The sequence below is a fragment of the Oncorhynchus mykiss genome, chromosome 1, assembly GCF_013265735.2.
Source record: "Oncorhynchus mykiss isolate Arlee chromosome 1, USDA_OmykA_1.1, whole genome shotgun sequence".
Classification (NCBI taxonomy): domain Eukaryota; kingdom Metazoa; phylum Chordata; class Actinopteri; order Salmoniformes; family Salmonidae; genus Oncorhynchus; species Oncorhynchus mykiss.
In genome coordinates, this window is record NC_048565.1 from 74,164,568 (window position 1) to 74,183,761 (window position 19,194).

At 40.4% G+C, this 19,194-nt stretch overlaps 1 protein-coding gene across 1 annotated transcript; it reads left to right on the forward strand.

Moving 5' to 3' along the window:
* Nucleotides 1–7,165: 7,165 nt before the first annotated feature.
* Nucleotides 7,166–19,132, forward strand: LOC110529185 (max-interacting protein 1). The gene is made up of 6 exons (XM_021611321.2): nucleotides 7,166–7,543; nucleotides 11,736–11,838; nucleotides 12,081–12,110; nucleotides 13,617–13,731; nucleotides 16,582–16,759; nucleotides 17,301–19,132. Exons 1-6 carry the CDS (start codon nucleotides 7,327–7,329, stop codon nucleotides 17,462–17,464), a joined length of 807 nt encoding a protein of 268 aa, XP_021466996.1. The 5' UTR covers nucleotides 7,166–7,326; the 3' UTR covers nucleotides 17,465–19,132.
* The last annotated feature ends 62 nt before the right edge of the window (nucleotides 19,133–19,194 follow it).

Consider the following 19,194-nt stretch of genomic DNA (forward strand, 5'->3'; position numbering starts at 1 on the left):
ATGCATGTTAACATTAGAAGCCTACTCCCTAAGTTTGTTTTACTCACTGCTTTAGCACACTCTGCCAACCCGGATGTCTTAGCCATGTCTGAATCCTGGCTTAGGAAAACCACCAAAAACACTGAAATCTCCATCGCTAACTACAACATTTTCCGCCAAGATTGAACTGCCAAAGGGGGCGGTGTTTCAATCTACTGCAAATATAGCCTGCAGAGTTCTGTATTACTATCCAAGTCTGTACCCATACAATTCAAGCTTCTACTTCTAAAAATGCACCTTTCCAAAAACAAGTCTCTCACTGTTGCCGCTTGCTATAGACCTCCCTCTGGTCCCAGCTGTGCCCTCGATACCATATGTGAATTGATTGCCCCCCATCTATCGTCAGAGCTCGTGCTACTAGGTGACCTAAACTGGGACATGCTTAACACCCCGGCCATCCTACAATCCAAGCTTGATGCCCTCAATCTCACACAAATTATCAATGAACCTACCAGGTACAACTCCAAATCCGTTAACACGGGCACTCTCATAGATGTCATCCTAACTAACTCGCCCTCCAAATACAAATGTTTTCAATCAAGATCTCAGCGATCACTGCCTCATTGCCTGCATCCGTAATGGGTCTTCGACCAAACGACCACCCCTCATCACTGTCAAACGCTCCCTAAAACACTTCTGCGAGCAGGCCTTTCTAATCGACCTGGCCAGGGTATCCTGGAATAACATTGACCTCATCTCGTCAGTAGATGATGCCTGACTATTCTTTAAAAGTGCCTTCCTCACCATCTTAAATAAGCATGCCCCATTCAAAAAAAATAGAACTAGGAATAGATATAGTCCTTGGTTCACTCCAGACCTGTCTGCCCTTGACCAGCACAAAAAAATCCTGTGGCGTTCTGCATTACCATCGAATAGCCCCCGTGATATGCAACTTTTCAGGGAAGTTAGGAACAAATATACACAGGCAGTTAGGAAAGCTAAGGCTAGCTTTTTCAAACAGAAATTTGTATCCTGTAGTACTAACTCAAAAAAGTTCTGGGACACTGTAAATCCATGGAGAATAAGAGCACCTCCTCCCAGCTGCCCACTGCTCTGAGGCTAGGAAACATTGTCACCACCGATAAATCCACTATAATTGAGAATTTCAATAAGCATTTCTCTATGGCTGGCCATGCTTTCCACCTGGCTACCCCTACCCCGGTCAACTGCCCGGCACCCTCTACAGCAACCCGCCAAAGCCCCCACCATTTCTCCTCTACCCAAATCCAGATAGCTGATGTTCTGAAAGAGCTGCAAAATCTGGACCACTACAAATCAGCCGGGCTAGACAATCTGGACCCTCTCTTTCTAAAATGATCTGGCAAAATTGTTGCAACCCCTATTACTAGCCTGTTCAACCTCTCTTTCGTATCGTCTGAGATTCCCAAAGATTGGAAAGCTGCCGCGGTCATCCCCCTCTTCAAAGGGGGTGACACTCTAGACCCAAACTGCTACAGACCTATATCTATCCTACCCTGTCTTTCTAAGGTCTTCGAAAGCCAAGTTAACAAACAGATTACCGACCATTTCGAATCCCACCGTACCTTCTCCGCTATGCAATCTGGTTTCAGAGCTGGTCATGGGTGCACCTCAGCCACGCTCAAGGTCCTAAACGACATCATAACCGCCATCGATAAGAGACATTACTGTGCAGCCGTATTCATCGACCTGGCAAAGGCTTAGTCAATCCCCACATTCTTATTGGCAGACTCGACAGCCTTGGTTTCTCAAATGATTGCCTTGCCTGGTTTACCACCTACTTCTCTGATAGAGTTCAGTGTGTCAAATCGGAGGGCTTGTTGTCTGGACCTCTGGCAGTCTCTATGGGGGTGCCACAAGGTTCAATCCTCGGGCCGACTCTCTTCTCTGTATACATCAATGATGTTGCTCTTGCTGCTGGTGATTCTCTGATACACCTCTACGCATACGACACCATTCTGTATACTTCTGGCCCCTCTTTGGACACTGTGTTAACTAACCTCCAGACGAGCTTCAATGCCATACAACTCTCCTTCCGTGGCCTCCAACTGCTCTTAAATGCAAGTAAAACTAAATACATGCTATTCAACCGATCACTGCCCGCACCTGCATCACTACTCTGGATGGCTCTGACTTAGAATACGTGGACAACTACAAAAACCTAGGTGTCTGGTTAGACTGTAAACTCTCCTTCCAGACTCACATTAATCATCTCCAGTCCAAAATTAAATCTAGAATTTGCTTCCGATATCACAACAAAGCATCCTTCACTCATGCTGCCAAACATACCCTCGTAAAACTGACCATCCTACCTATCCTTGACTTCGGTGATGTCATCTATAAAATAGCCTCCAACACTCTACTCAGCAAACTGGATGCAGTCTCTCACAGTATCATCAATTTTGTCACCAAAGCCCCATACACTACCCACCATTGCGACCTGTACGCTCTCGTTGGTTGGCCCTCGCTTCATACTCGTCGCCAACCCCACTGGCTACAGGTTATCTACAAGTCTCTGCTAGGTAAAGCCCCACCTTATCTCAGCTCAACGGTCACCATAGCAGCACCCACTCGTAGCACGCGCTCCAGCAGGTATATCTCATTGGTCACCCCCAAAGCCAATTCCTCATTTGGTCGTCTTTCCTTCAATGACTGGAACGAACTGCAAAAATCTCTGAAGCTGGAGACTCATATCTTCGTCACTAGCTTTAAGCACCAGCTGTCAGAGCAGCTCACAGATCACTGCACATAGCCCATCTGTAAACAGCCCATCTATCTACCTACCTCATCCCCATACAGTATTTATTTATCTTGCTCCTTTGCACCCCAGGATCTCTACTTGCACATTCATCTTCTGCACATCTACCATTCCAGTGTTTAATTGCTATATTGTAATTATTTAGCCACCATCGTCTTAACTCCCTTATCTTACCTCATTTGCACTCACTGTATATAGACTTTTTGTTTTATTTTGTTCTACTGTATTATTGACTATGTTTTGTTTATTTCATGTGTAACTCTGTGTTTTTGTATGTGTCAAATTGCTATGCTTTATCTTGGCCAGGTCGGACTTGCAAATGAGAACTTGTTCTCAACTAGTCTACCTGATTAAATAAAGGTGAAATATATATATTTTTAAATTGAATGAACATCAAGGCTTTTAGACATACTTTTGTAACCTTTTTCAGCTTCATGCAAGTCAACAATTCTTCATTTTAGGTCTTCTGAGATCTCTTTTGTTCGAGGCATGGTTCACATCAGGCAATGCTTCTTGTGAATAGCAAACTCAAATTGTGTGAGTGTTTTTATAGGGCAAGGCAATTCTCACCAACATCTCCAATCTCGTCTCATTGATTGGACTCCAGGTTAGTTGACTCCTGACTCCAATTAGCTTTTGGAAAAGTCATTAGCTTAGGGGTTCACATACTTTTTCCAACCTACACTGTGAATGTTTAAATGATGTATTCAATATAGACAAGAAAAATACAATCATTTGTGTGCTATTAGTTTAAGAACACTGTGTTTGTCTTTTGTTGTGACTAGGATGAAGATCAGATCTAATTTCATGACTAATTTATGCAGAAAAACAGGTAATTCCAAAGGGTTCAAATACTTTTTATTGTCGCTGTATGTTAGAATCAATGCCCTCCAAGCCCAAGCCATGGCTGCACCCCTGCACAATCATGTGAAATCCACAGATTAGGGTCTAATGAAGTTATTTCAATTGACTGATTTCCTTACACTGTATGAACTGGAACTCAGTAAAATATTTTAAATTGTTGCATGTTGCATTTATATATGTTCAATATGACTTATTTCTGTCCACTATGTGATAGCATTTGTTATTAGTCAGGAGACACAATTGCAATTCAAAATGTGACCTGCATTAGAAAAATCACCCACATGATGTCTGTACACGCTGAAAGAGACAATGTTAGTAATTTCCACATGCCTATTATCTATAGTTTTCCTTCCTCTTTAAGAACACACAGCTTGCTGTTCAGAACATTACATGTGATACACTCCCTACTGAGGGTAACCATAGGGACTGCTGGTTTGACTGACACACACACACACACACACACACACACGTGTGACTTTGCCTCCTCTGTGACAGCCGAGCCACTGGTGTAATCCTCAAGCTTTTCAGATTACTCCAGTTGGGGTCACATCCTACACTGGGTCAGTTTTCTATGTTGTCTGTGTCAAAGTAGAGAGCTGACAGTCTGTCCACTAGCCCAGTCTGCAATATGGACAGGACATTCTCTAGTCTCGACAAAATCCTCACCCTCTCTGCTCTATGAGTGTGCTTTGAATTTGCATATTAATTAGGTAAAAAAACTAAGTGTATATCTATCCAATAAGAAAAAGACAGCGGATTGAACCTGGTTAACCTCACTACACAGCTGACTATCCCTGAGCATGCGTCTCAGCAAGTCAACGAATATAGTTAATAACAGCGGATTGCACCGAGCAAGTCCTGGCAAGGGACAGACTGTAGGAAAGGCCTACTAGAGTGCTAGCTGAAATAGTTTTTCTTAAGAAATGCTGAGCCTCAGTGTACCACACAAAACGTGTTTTATACTAAAAGGCCTTGACTATTCGTACCTAAACCCAGTCCTCATACGCTTTTAACATGAGCATCTGTCTCACTCCCTTTCTCTAACTCTCTGTGTGTGTGTGTGTGTGTGTGTGTGTGTGTGTGTGTGTGTGTGTGTGTGTGTGTGTGTGTGTGTGTGTGTGTGTGTGTGTGTGTGTGTGTGTGTGTGTGTGTGTGAGAGAGTCTTTGCCAGGCAGCTGAAATAGACTCCGTGGGAGGGTGTTCTCTCTCCCAGGCGTCCGTGACAGCCACAGCCACGGTTGCTTCTGCAGTGGGGCAGCCATCTGCGGCCATTGTCTCAGTTGCACAACACAGGCTCACACGCATGGCTGCCCCCTAAAAGCCAGCCCCTCTACCCTCTGTCCTCCCCCTTCCTTTCCTGCCAAGGAAAAAATGACTTCTTAATCAGTCAAAGGCACAATAGTAATAGACCGTCCACTAGAAATGAATTCAATTTCAAAGTAAGTTTTATTGTAGAGCTCTGAGGCTTTCAATTTTAGATGGTGAAATATGGTCATTTCATGGTATCCTATATATATGGGCCAATAAATATTATTCTGTACTTCATTTGAAGTGGTCCCACAATGGAACAATTTATTTAGAGTTGACTCTTTCAGAAGTCAAGTCTATTGAAGTCAAACATAACAATACAAAATGCTAACTTGGTAAATAAAGCTTGTCTCCAGAATATGTTATGTTTACAGTGTCTTCAGAAAGTATTCACACCCTTTGACTTTTTCCACATTTTGTTGTGTTACAGACAGAATTTAAATTTGATTAAATTGAGATTGTGTCACTGGCCTACACACAATACCCCATAATGTAAAAGTGGAATGTCTTTTGTGATTTTTACAAAAAAATGAAAAGCTGAAATGTCTTGAGTAAATAAGTATTTAATACCTTTGTTATGGCAAAGTCCAGGAGTACAAATTGGCAAGTCCAGGAGTAAGTCCTGGCAAGTCCAGGAGTACAAAGTCACATAATAAATTGTATGGACTCACTATGTGTGCAATAATAGTGTTTAACATGATTTTTTAACAACTACCTCATCTCTGTACCCCACACATTTAATTATACGCAATGTCCGTCAGCTGAGCAGTGAATTTCAACTACAGATTCAACCACAAAGACGAGGGAGACTTTCCAATGCCTTGCAAATAAGGGCACCTATTGGTAGATGGGTAAAAAAAAAAGCAGACATTGAATATCCCTTTGAGAATGGTGAAGTTAAACTTTGGATGGTGTATCAATACACCCAGTCACTACAAAGATACAGGTGTCCTTCCTAACTCAGATGCTGGAGAGGGATGAAACCGCTCAGGGATTTCAATGTTGACTTTAAAACAGTTACAGAGTTTAATGGCTGTGATAGGAGAAAACTAAAGATGCATCAACAACATTGTAGTTACTCCATAATACTAACCTACACGACAGAGTGAAAAGAAGGAAGCCTGCACAGAATACAAATATTCCAAAACATGCATCCTGTTTACAATAAGGCACTAGAGTAAAACTGCAAAACATTTGCCAAAGTAATGAAATTTATGTTGTGAATACAAAGCATTATGTTCAGGGAAAATCCAACACAACATATTACTGCGTACCACTCTTCATATTTTCTAGTATGGTGGTGGCTGCATTTGCAAAAATGTCTGAAAACATGTTTTCACTTTGTCATTATGTGGTATTGTGTGTAGCTGGGTTAAAAGGTATTTAATACATTTTGAATTCTGGCTGTAACACATCAAAATGTGGAATAAGTCAAGGGATATGAATACTTTCTGAAGGCACTGTATGTTTTAAAACTGTCTCAAAGTAGCAACAGGGGGTGCTAAAGTAACTAAGGGCTCTATTCAACCCGCATCCCGGAAGTTGAACTTTACAGCCGTGATTGTATAGAGCCCTAAACTTTGGGGAAGGAACACGTGGGATTTATAATCCCAAATGCTTCCACAGTGTGTACTCATACTCTAAACTGTAACTTTGGAGGCACATTCCCAACCACATCAAGGCCCTGCAGAGCATCCAATTTCAATACATCAAAGTGATTGAGGCCGGATGACAATGCACTTTATGTGAGGACTTGATGTGATAGGTAGAGGAAGACATTTCCAGCAGGTTCATTTCCTCTCTCCTTGGTCACACTTGATTTTTTAGAACTGATAACATTCAATGACCTCCAGCCTCATTTGTTTTTACCTCATAACTTAAGTTTGTTTTTTTTTATACAGATGCTAGTCATAATGATGGTAACAATATACAAGACAAGTAAAGCAATTATTTGAACCAGTCTAAAACCAAATATATGAAATAATGTGTTACAAATTATGTGAACTATTTGTATCATGAAGGTGGAGTGATCACTTGAGCAAAACATTTTAAGTATATTGTTCAGTCCATTTCAGGTAGTTGTAATTGTTTATCTATATTGAGCATACTGATGTAGTGCGTTTAAGACTACATAGGCTACATGTATTAATGTTACTTTCCAGCAATATGTTTATGACGCTTCAATACAGTTGACAATGTTGAATGCGACGCATGCGTTGGTGGGAGGGATTAACCACCAAGTAGGTAGGGCAAGTGGCTCAAGGACTGCACAATTTCATCTACTCCAGTTCATTTCAGTCTCTCTCTGCACTGTACAGTCTGGACAAGAGGACCTTCAGTCTCACTGGCAGTTGTCATAAAATAAAATAGTTAAATATATGAGACAGCAGAGCGAGTTGAAATCCAACGAGGTTGTTTTGGAGTCGGATGAGTCCATGGACCAACAAGATTTTAGCGAGATGTCTGGTTATTCTATTAACGACGTCATATACTCCGAATGTTCCGCAATGGAGCAAATCGACACTTTTATGAAAAACGTTCAGGTGTTGCTGGATGCAGCAAATTACATTGAAAACCATGAAAAGAACAACGGAAGTAAGTAATGTGGTCTATTCTGGTGATTTCAGACGCAGACTGGCCAAGGCAGACAACAATGCAATGGACCGAAATGGCGACAAAAGACGCAAACATGAGAGGCAACCGTAAACATGAGGCAATTTGCCTGATTGTGAATAATATTTAAACCTATTATGCCAATGCAAATTGGTTTAAATGAAATAGAGCCTATAGCCTACAAATAACAATACATGGTCAAAAACAAACCCGTGACATCGAATTACTTTCTCACCCTCTGGCATTTTCCATGAACGGTAACCGTATTTAAATGTATATTACATTGCGCATTTTCCAATTGGATGAGACTTGCCTATGGCTCCATTAATTCCTTTCCTTAGAGACAGTCTAAACTAAACAGCCTAATGGTATCCGTGAAGGCATCCCTGTGTTTGTAAAATAGACTGTCTTCCTTTGAGCACGTCGAATTACGCATTAAAATATTTAGGCTACATAATAGGCTAATCGATCTATCAAACTCACTCACCTTTCTTTTTTCAAATCTAGTTTACTCAACATTTAGCATAGGGTTTCCTTCAACTTCTATCTGTGGGTGCCTGCAGGCCGAAGAAAAGCAATTTAATTCCTATGCGGCCTGTTTATCTCAGACCAAAGTCAAATGAAGCAAATCAAACCTCTTACAAATATTAATTTTATTTGAGAAAACTCGGCATATTGTGCAAAAACTAAATAGAGAACCCCTATTATTCCATCCCTATAATTTCGTTATTCCTGTCAATTGCGCTTCCTCTCTATCCACATGGAACAAAATGTACCGTTTTGATTGGACTAAACACATGTTCCCATCTTGCGAGTCCTTGCAGATATCCAATCAAACACAGGTTCAACTTTGACGTCGAAATCCGATTTGCAATGTGTCTCTGGGATTTGTAGGCTTATGGACATTTTAGTCTTCTATATGCATTTCATTGCGTACTGTAATAGCCTACTATGTGATATTCCATCATTACCTAATTAATGAATAGGCCTATGTCTTGAAGAAAGAGTTCGTTGGTATTTTTCAATAAACCATGTACAAAATATAGGTTTAGGCCTACGTGCTTTGCAGCACGAACACTAGGTTGCTGCCAATGATGTATATAAACTGGATTTATGACGTTGCTATTTATTGGCATTTGAGTGGTTTTGAAGCAACATGTCGGCCATATTGGCACTCCCCGGTAGTAGCAGGCCTCCATAGGAATTAATGGAATTATACAGTAATTCAATTAAACGTTTCAAGGACACAATTACATGTATTTAATATTTTTTGTTTTTTTGTAGTGGGGACAGTAACATTAGTTATCTGAAATAATTCATACTTAGCTCACATATAATTTAAAAGTATGCATTAAGGTGTTTGTAATTTAATACAATGTGTCAAAAACGAATGTAGACATTAATAAATGCATTTCTATAGCTTCCAAAACATTTATAAGCTATACTGACATGCTTGGTGCCCAAATTGATGACGTTTGATGAGTGGAGATGAACAGATTCAGTTCAGTCCGTTTCAGTCAGTTGTCCTGATGAGCCCTTCCCATCTAGCTATTTTATGCTTGTGGATAGGAACTTCAGCTGGAATTGTAAACTTGTCTGCCAAAGTTAGGACATGGGAGTGTTTAGAATAATTCTGTTTTTACAAGAGTGATTATTTTACAAAAATGAAATGTTAATGTTAAAGCCATAACTTTGTACATTTTCGGTGAAAATCACTACAATAAATCTTCTTTAGTTGTCACCCTGGCGTGATATTGGCTGCACTATCTAGCGGCCGCTTCCCTCTCCTTACTGTGGCAAGCGGGAGCAATGGACACTGTGTCCAGTGTGGTTGTGTTGCCGGCTTTCAGCGCAAACTCTCCCCATTGAGCAGTGTAGACTGCATCACAGTGACATCCAGATGGTAACAATCAATATTACAAGTTATTTCTCGTGTAGGCAGCTATCCTACTCTAAATAAAATCAAGTGGAATGGAAAGAATTGGAGATGGTGAACAAATCCAGATGACAAGTTTCAACTAGCACCATGCTGCTGTTGCCAGCTAGCCAGCATAACCTTGCTGGGCCTGGGAAGGGCTCATCAGGACGACTGCCTTAGTGGTGGGGGTGTGCCAAGATGGAGGAACAGTGGCTTCAACACAGAGCCCCCTATCAGTAATCTAGTGTGTATATATACATCAGTGGTTGCTGCTCAAACAAAATAACCTTTATGGAATTTATCCCAAAATGCATTGCAGGTGGCTTTAAAACTGTCCTCTTGTCAGCTGTTGAGAAGGTAAACGACAGTGTTGGGTCAAGCTACAGGCATATATATATACACACATACACTACCGTTCAAACGTTTGGTCACTTAGAAATGTCCTTGTTTTTGAAAGAAAATTTTAAAAAGTTGTCCATTAAAATAACATCAAATTGATCTGAAATACATTGAAGGCCTTGTTAATGTTATAAAGGACTATTGTAGCTGGAAACGGCTGATTTTTTAAAAATTGAATATTTACATTTACATTATCAGCAATCATCACTCCTGTTTTCCAATGGCACGTTGTGTTAGCTAATCCAAGTTTATCACTTTAAAAGGCTAATTGATCATTTGAAAACCCTTTTGCAAATATGTTAGCACAGCTGAAAACGGTTGTACTGATTAAAGAAGCAATACAACTGGCCTTCTTTAGACTTGTTGAGTATCTGGAGCATCAGCATATGTGGGTTTGATTACAGGCTCAAAATGGTCAGAAACAAAGAACTTTCTTCTGCAACTCTTCAGTCTATTCTTGTTCTGAGAAATGAAGGCTTTTCCATGTGAGAAATTGCCAAGAAACCGAAGATCTCATACATTGCTGTGTACTACTCTCTTCACAGAACAGCGCAAACTGGCTCTAAACAGAATAGAAAGAGGAGTGGGAGGCCCCAGTGCACAACTGAGCAAGAGGACAAGTACATTAGTGTCTAGTTTGAGAAACAGACGCCTCACAAGTCCTCAACTGGCAGCTTCATGAAATAGTACCCACAAAAACACCAGTCTCAATGTCAACAGTGAAGAGGTGACTCTGGGATGCTGGCCTTGTAGGCAGAGTTGCAAAAAAAGCCGTATCTCAGACTGGCCAATAAAAAGAAAAGATTAAGATGGGCAAAAGAACACACACTGAACAGAAGCACTCTGCCTAGAAGGCCAGTGTCCCGGACTCGCCTCTTCACTGTTGACGTTGAGACGGGTGTTTTGCAGGTACTATTTAATGAAGCTGCCAGTCAATTATTTATTCAGGACAACAGTTTTCAGCTGTGCTAACATCATTTAAAAGGGGTTTTCTAATGATCAATTAGCATTTTAAAATGATAAACTTGGATTAGCTAACACAATGTGCCATTGGAACACAGGAGTGATGGTTGCTGATAATGGGCCTCTGTAGATATTCCATAAAAAATCAGCCGTTTCCACTTCTGATCAATTTGATGTTATTTTAATGGACAACATTTTTTTCTTTCAAAAACAAGGACATTTTTAAGTGACCCCAAACTTTTGAATGGTAGTGTATATATTACAATAATCAACAGTATATGAGTTCTGTTTGCCAACATTGAAAGATTATTGGAATTTTCAGCATATCTAAAGAGGAGGGAGTGGGGTATGTGACATGTTGTCTGTGCATTCCCCGTTGTGTTGGGACTTTAGACTATAGCTTGATGTCACAAATGTTACAGAACAAAACACTACCATGAAAGTAAGTCTTTGTCTGACGGAAATGACAGAATTTGTAGTGTATAATGTGTTACTTATATACACTGAGTATACCAAATATTAGGTACCCCCCTATTGTTGATACACACAGGAAACTGTTGAGCTTGAAAAACCCAACAGCTTTTCAGTTCTAGACACAAACCGGTGCGTCTGGCACCTACTACCATACCCCGTTCAAAGGCACATTCATCTTTTGTCTTGCCCATTCAACCTCTGAATGGCACACATACACAGTCAATGTCTCAGTTGTCTGAAGGCTTAAAAATCCTTCTTTAACCCATCTCTTCTCCTTCATCTACACTGACTGAAGTGGATTTAACAAGTGACATCCAAAATGGATCATAGCTTTCACCTTGATTCACCTGGTCAGTCTATGTCATGGTAAGAGCAGGTGTTCTTACTGTTTTGTATACTTAGTGTATATTTCATCACCAGAATGTGAACATGGATATGCCTCAACATACCCTGCAACTCAAAGCACGCATCATCAGAGACAACGGAAATTCAAGAATAAGAAAATGGACAATATTCACAACAGGTAAATTAATCTTGTCATAATTATTCATAACTCTTATTATAAATACCCATGTTACAGTTGCATGATAACATTTCATTTTTATCCCTTCTTCATTATTGGACTTGGCTCCAACATCAGTCAAATGTGGGTGGAAAAACAGTGCAACTAGAAAAACTGTCAAACCAGTCTTTTTTTTCTCTCTCTTGCTAAAATCTTGTTTTTTGATTTATGTCTATAACCTGTCCATTTTATTTTACACCCAGGTCAGCACACAATGAGCTGGAAAAAAACAGGTGAGTCAGAAGGGGTTGTGACCATCATTCTGTGTTAGAGTCCATTATGAGTATTTCCATTGACAGTTAATGGTTATTATTGATCAATTGAAGGTCTCTGTAAGTACCACATTTGCATTAATCTGCCATTTTCTTCTCTACTCCGTTCCCCACCGAACTGTGATTTGCTCACACAACTGTGTCCCACGGGGTAAAACACTTGAGTTACAAGATAATTCATTAGTCAAAGAGATATTGTACTTATATCTTATGGTCTTATATCTTATGCTTATATCGTATGTGTCCACAAAATCATTCAACTGTGCAGACCGATACATTGCTTGATAGCACACATGTAATACAGGGATGGAAATATTGTTTTTCTACAAATTTCATACAATTTTAAGTAATGTGGCAAATAGCTATTTCCGGGGAGTTTATCTCTAGAGCAAGCTGTCTTTTCAAAATGGAACTTCAAGCTGATAATCCAAAATACTCTGGAGGCTGCATATATTATTTGCATATCCTGGTGATATGCTAAATATATTGACCCACAATTTGAAAATGTAATACTGGCTTATTTATTATTTGATGGCTGGACTTCAAACACCACTTATTTGATCAATATCTTCTACATTTCAAGCTTGTTTGTACAGTGGTGGTCATTGCTAGCATTCTGGGGGAAGCATAATGCATAGAACAAATATGTCTGTTTTGCAAGGCAAATTAGGGCGTGTAGTCCAGTACAGGTTCTTAACCATACGTTTCCACAGTTGGAACTGGAACTGCTTGTTTTAGACGGTGTGCCTCCCTCCACATAAACTAAGCTTTTCTGTGCATTGAAAATCATCTTATTGCATAGGACCTGATCTTTGTTTCCAATGAAAAGCACATGTCAGGGCACGGTTCCCAAAATACAAGTGCTAATCTGTAGAGAGCAGCCAGTGTGGGAATCATGTAGATCACAGAGAGCGAAGGGCCAGGCATCTGGATGATAAAAACGTAATCTCAAACAGACTCTTTGCACTACAAAGGGTTGGTCATCATTAGCCAGACAGGAGTTGACATCCCAACTTGACCTACATTTCAAAACATTTGATAGTAAGAATAATGCCCTTCCAAATCAAGACACTAGGATGTTCAGTTCTTATGGCGCAAAGGCCCTGGCCTTAAAATGAGATTGTCTGCCTGCCTGTCAGCTCATAGCTCTGGGCACAGACTATGTATTCCATCTAAGTAATGGATTAGCCTGTCTATCCAACAAAATGGAAAAAAATATAAAGGGTCTGCTTTTATAGGTAATGTCATTACTAAAAAAAACAGATTGTCTAATTTGTCCAAATATATGAATGTATTCATCCATTGATGTGGAGGGGATGGGAATAATAGGGCCTCATCAAGGTATTAATTTATGTATAAAATCAATCATGTCATTCAATTCCAAGAATTGCATCTGGATGTAGAGGGACTGTTCCTATTACTGTTTTCACTAAAGATTAGTCCTCTATTGTTTCTTCCCCCTCTCAGACGAGCACATCTCCGCCTGTGTTTGGAGAGGTTAAAGATGTTGATCCCACTGGGACCAGACTGCAGTCGGCACACTACCCTGGGGTTGCTTAACAAGGCCAAGGGTCACATTAAGGTATTGTAGTCAACAATGCCGCCATGGTGGTGTCATGGGGACCATGGTGTCATGGGATCTGGTGAATGGTTAAATTGAAGCCCCTAGCCTATGGATAGAGAAGCTTTGTGCTCCCATGACCTGCCATAGCACTGCAGCACAGAAACACAATGTGATCTACTTTCTCAGCCTGTAAATCACTTGCTACTCCTGACTGCACACTTCTGGGTCTGACTCAAGCAAATCCAATGGAACTCAAGCAAATCCAATGAAAATGTGAATATACCTTTCAATGGGTCTAACTGATTGATCAAACATGATTGGTTAGAAAGGTTTTTCCCCCATTTTATCTAGTTGTAGAGGTAGTTTGGACAGGGCCAGCTCTAATGAGAGAAAAATGTACATTTTAAAGTTAATTTCCTGAAATTGTACACATTTTGCAATGTGTGTACAGAAGATTTTGCAGTTATAAATTAAGTCATTTTGCAATGAGGCAATTTTATACAAAATGTCATGCAATTCTATTAGTTTTGCTATGGAACATTTCTGCAGTTTTACAGCTAATTTTACAGCTAATTCTCACTCAGCTAATTGAGTGAGAATGACAAAAAAAATCTATGGGGGCCCACTGGAGGTCAGGGCTCCTGGGCACGTGCCCTGCATGTCCGGTTGGTATTCGGCCATGATTACTACAAGTTTAGATAGTCTAGCCAGCTATCTAACTACCAATCTAAAAATAGTTAGCCGACATGCCTAATTGAGTGACTGACACAGCCTACTCTAACCAGAGAGAAACTGCTGATGCACAACCAAATTTCACCAGGTGTATTTTCCTATTCTTACTCTCAATAGTAAGTTGAGACCCCAATAGAGTTCCTAAAAAAAAAATATATATATAGTACCTTTCGAAAAGGATTCAGACCCCTTGACTTGTTCCACATTTTGTTACGTTACAGCTTTTTTTTTATTGATTAAATAAAACATTTTCCTCATCAATCTACACACAACACCTTATAATTAAAGTCAAAACAGGTTTTTAGATATTTTAGCAAAAACAGAACTACCTTATTTACCTAAGTATTCAGACCCTTCTGCTATGAGACTTGAAATTAAGCTCAGGTGCATCCCATTTCCATTGATTGGAAAGGCACACACCTGTCTATATAAGGTCTCACAGTTGATAGTGCATGTCAGAGCAAAAACCAAGCAATGAGGTCGAATGAGTTGTTCATAGAGCTCCGAGACAGAATTGTGTCAAGGCACAGATCTGGGGAAGGTTACAAAAATAATTCTGCAGCATTGAAGGTCCCCGAGAACAGTCGCCTCCATCATTCCTAAATGGAAGAAGTTTGGAACCATCAAGACTCTTCCTAGACCTGGTCGCCCGGCCAAACTGAGCAATCAAGAGAGAAGGGTCCTGGTCAGGGAGGTGACCAAGAACCTGATGGTCACTCTGACAGAGCTCCAGAGTTCCTCTGTGGAGATGGGAGAACCTTCCAGAAGGACAACCATCTATGCTGCACTCCTCCAATCAGGTCTTTATGGTAGAGTGGCCAGACGGAAGCCACTCCTCAGGAAAAGGCACGTGACAGCCCACTTGGAGTTTCCCAAAAGGCACCTAAAGGACTCTCAGACCATGAGAAACAAGATTCTCTGGTCTGGTGAAACCAAGATTGAACTCTTTCGCCTGAATGCCGAGCGTCACGTCTGGAGGAAACCTGCTACCATCTATACGGTGAAGCATGGTGGTGGCAGCATCATGCTGTGTGGATGTAAAGGGTTTGAATACTTATGTTAATGTTATATTTCAGTTTTTTTTATATTGAATACATTAGCAAAAATGTGCCTTGTCATTATGGGGAATTGTGTATAGATTGATGAGGAACAAAAACAATTGAATCCATTTTAGAATAAGGATGTAACGTAACAGAATGTGTAAAAAGTAAATGGGTCTGAGTACTTTACGAATACAATGTATTCTCTTGGAGGGGGAGGGTGACTGCTTAAGCCTGCAACCGGCCCATAGTCTGGAGAACCTATTTGTCTCCCCCTTGTTAACTCGGAAAAAGCCTTTGCAATTGATCTGCGATTTTTGGCACATTAATGTGTTTCGGAATTAAAATACAAAATGAAAGGAAGTGTGGCTTGTATGTTCAGCCTTAACCAACACAGCTGTTGCCTTTTGTTTTCCACCAAGCAGCAAATTCAGGTCTACAATTGGCCATCATACAAAAATGTCAGGAATTACTTTGCCACTACAGCCGTTTGGATCTGTTGGTATTTTTAGCCTGGTCTGATGTTGATGAATTCACATATGATTATTCAGGCTCACAACACACAGTTTGTCCCTCAATCTTGAATGTTGCAAGAGTAGAGTAAAATGAAAATAAAAACATTCCATTTAAAATGTTTGTAAATGGCAGCTGTTGAAGATTTTATCATTTGTACAGTAAAACTGAATGTTTTCAGTTTCATTGTATTTATTTATTTAACCAGGCAAGTCAGTTAAGAACACATTCTTATTTTTACAATGACGGCCTACCCCAGCCAAAACCTCCCCTAACCCTGACGACGCTGGGCCAATTGTGTGCCGCCCTATCGGACTCCCAATCATGGCCAGTTATGATACAGCCCAGGATCGAACCAGGGTCTGTAGCACTGAGAGGCAGTGCCTTAGACCACTGTGCCACTTGGGATGTGCAGATGTATGAGGAAATTTGATAAATAGCTGCTCTTTAGCCTACACCATTTAAATGTTAAATAAAGGTTACATTTAGAAAATATATATATATGCAACTATTATTAATAAAATATTAAGGGTTATGCACACATTAGGTTGATTAACTCTCTGTCCTCTCTGAATGTTTGTAGAAACTAGAGGAGATGGACCGGAGGAGCCAGCACCAGCTGGAAAGCCTGGAGCGAGAGCAGAGGCACCTGCAGAGGCAGCTGGCCCACCTGCAGACCCCCGGAGGCGGAGACAGGGACAGGGTCCGTATGGACAGCCTAGGTTCCCCTTTGGCCTCAGAGCACTCTGACTCGGACCAAGGTGAGCCAACCATTCCACAGAGCTTAGTTAGTCCCTTAGAGGGAACAGAATAATCTGAAACACACCCCAAACATATGGGAGCAAATACTAAACTTTTTACTTCTTTAATACATATAGGTGAATTTGTCCCAATACTTTTGGTCCCCAAAAATGGGGGGGGGGGGGGGGGGGCTTATGTACAAAAAGTGCTGTAATTTCTAAACTGCTCATCGCGATATGGATGAAAATACCCTCAATTTAAAGCTGACAGTCTGCACTTTAACCTCAGTCATTGTTTCAAATTGAAAATCCAAAGTGCTGGAGTAGTGCCAAAACAAAACCATCACTGTCCCAATACTTTTGTAGCTCACTGTATTTTGTCTGTGGCAATGTTATATTTCAGTTCCATTTCAAACCAGTCAATAGAATTTACATGTGTTACAGTCTATATAGTGTAGCATTGGGTGTCATCAAGCATTAATTGTCACTCAATACATTTACCTGATTAATAAGTGTGGGAGGATCATTATTAAATATTTTCCTCTGACTCTAATTTCTGTAGAAGAGATCAAGGTGGACGTGGAAAGCACCGACTTCTCCCACGGAGAGTTGGACAGTATCAGCACCAATGGCTGCAGTGACTTGGAAGACCACAACAGTCGGCAGAGCCTAGCCAGCGACGAGGGCTACTCCACCTGCAGCCTAAAACTGGCCTTTTCCTCCTAAGAACCAGCCTGAAGCTCCTAATCCACACCTGCAGTCTAAACGGGCCTTCTAAGAATCATCCTGACGCTCCTCATCCACACCTGCAGTTCCTCATCCACACCTGCAGTCTAAACTGGGCTTCTAAGAACCAGTCTAAAACTCCACTCCACCTGCGGTCTATAACTGGTCCTATACTATGAACCAACCTGAAGTTTTACTCCTTATGCAGTCTAAATCTGGACTCACCTAAGAACCAGCCTAAATCAAGAACCAGCTAAAAGCTAAACCCCACCTACAGTTTGAAAGGACAGATCTTACCTCAACTGTAAAATCTTGACTCTGATGTGTCTGTTACCCGTCTCCTCCTAAAACCAGCACAAAAATGACATAAAACCAGCCAGAAGCTCACCAGTGACAAGGGCAACTTTCCCCCCCACTTTGGAAACCCCTAGCAGATGACCATCTGAGAAAAGAAACAATTCTTGTCAATCACCAAGCAAGTTACTAGGGCTTCTCTATCTCCAATCCAAACCGCTTTTCTTATACAGTACCCACAGTTATACCCCAAATCTTTGACAAGCCACCAATGTTATTCCTACCATATGATTGAGAAATGTATTTATTTTCCCAATATTTATCGTGCTGTACTGTCTTGGTCACACTTGAATTATGAAATGAATGGATAATATTATTTGGATGTTTTGACAACTGTAATGTTTGGTTTTATATAAGTCTTGTGGTTTTGAACTGAGCGTTGACAAGTTCTTAGACAAAAGCTAGTGCAATGGTACACAACACGCTAAATGTATCACTCTGGTCTGTTGTGAGTGACATTTATCCCCGTTGAGATTTCAAAATAATTGTTTGTATACATTAGGCAGCTATGAGATATACCGCACTTCAAGGCCCAAGCACAATTCTGAAGCAATAACACTTGCCAGTCATGTCAACTCTTAAGTTGGCTGTTTTAGGCACACCATTTTGGCCATCAACACCAAATTGAATGTGCTTATTTTGTAACTTCAATAGCTTTAATTACAAATAGTAATCAATATTAAGATAATGGTTTGAACAAGTCATGTTGCATGTGTATTGAATGTAGTTCTCCATTTTTTCATCATGGGCTTTAGATTGACCAGTTGAGAGCTCATGTCTTTGTATTGATGAACACATGACAAGAGTTTTTACTTAGTAACTTATTTGTTGCATTGTAGCTAAGAAGCATTCCAATGTTAAAACCCTGACACTGTATATTCTGAGTATTTATGTACAAAAATCACTTTCCCCTAATTGCACTGCAAGACTATTCCACTAACCAAATTGGAAATGTCATCTTATGACCATACCCATATTTTTGTGGTACAACTAAATAGATTATCACCACCAACTGTGTCTTAACATGGCTAAATTGACTCTTGCACAGGTTTCTTAGTTCCAAGTCTTTATTCAGTGTCAGTGTTGGGTAATTTGTAAAACGCACTATGAAAAAGACTTGTCCTAAGAAAGTGTCTCTTAACACTACTGTGCTAAATCAGCCATCAAAGGTGACTTTTACAAAAGAACATGTTGCTGGCCCCCTGCTACCATTTTGTGTTTCCTGGTAGTGGTCCCTTAAACTAGATCAATAAACCTTTACCACCCCAGGTACCTATAGTGTCCAGTTGTTCCTTGTTATTGGTGTGTCCAAAGCTATAATCATATATACACTTCATTACTGAAATAATGTATTTTCTATGCAGTACACTTCTGCG

Excerpts from the sequence above, each read along its gene's own strand:
- LOC110529185 (XM_021611321.2), top strand. The coding sequence starts at position 7,327 with ATGAGACAGCAGAGCGAGTTGAAATCCAACGAGGTTGTTTTGGAGTCG. Across the intron at positions 11,839-12,080 it reads ATGGACAATATTCACAACAG|GTCAGCACACAATGAGCTGG; the intron begins GTAAATTAATCT and ends TTTTACACCCAG. Across the intron at positions 12,111-13,616 it reads AATGAGCTGGAAAAAAACAG|ACGAGCACATCTCCGCCTGT; the intron begins GTGAGTCAGAAG and ends TCCCCCTCTCAG.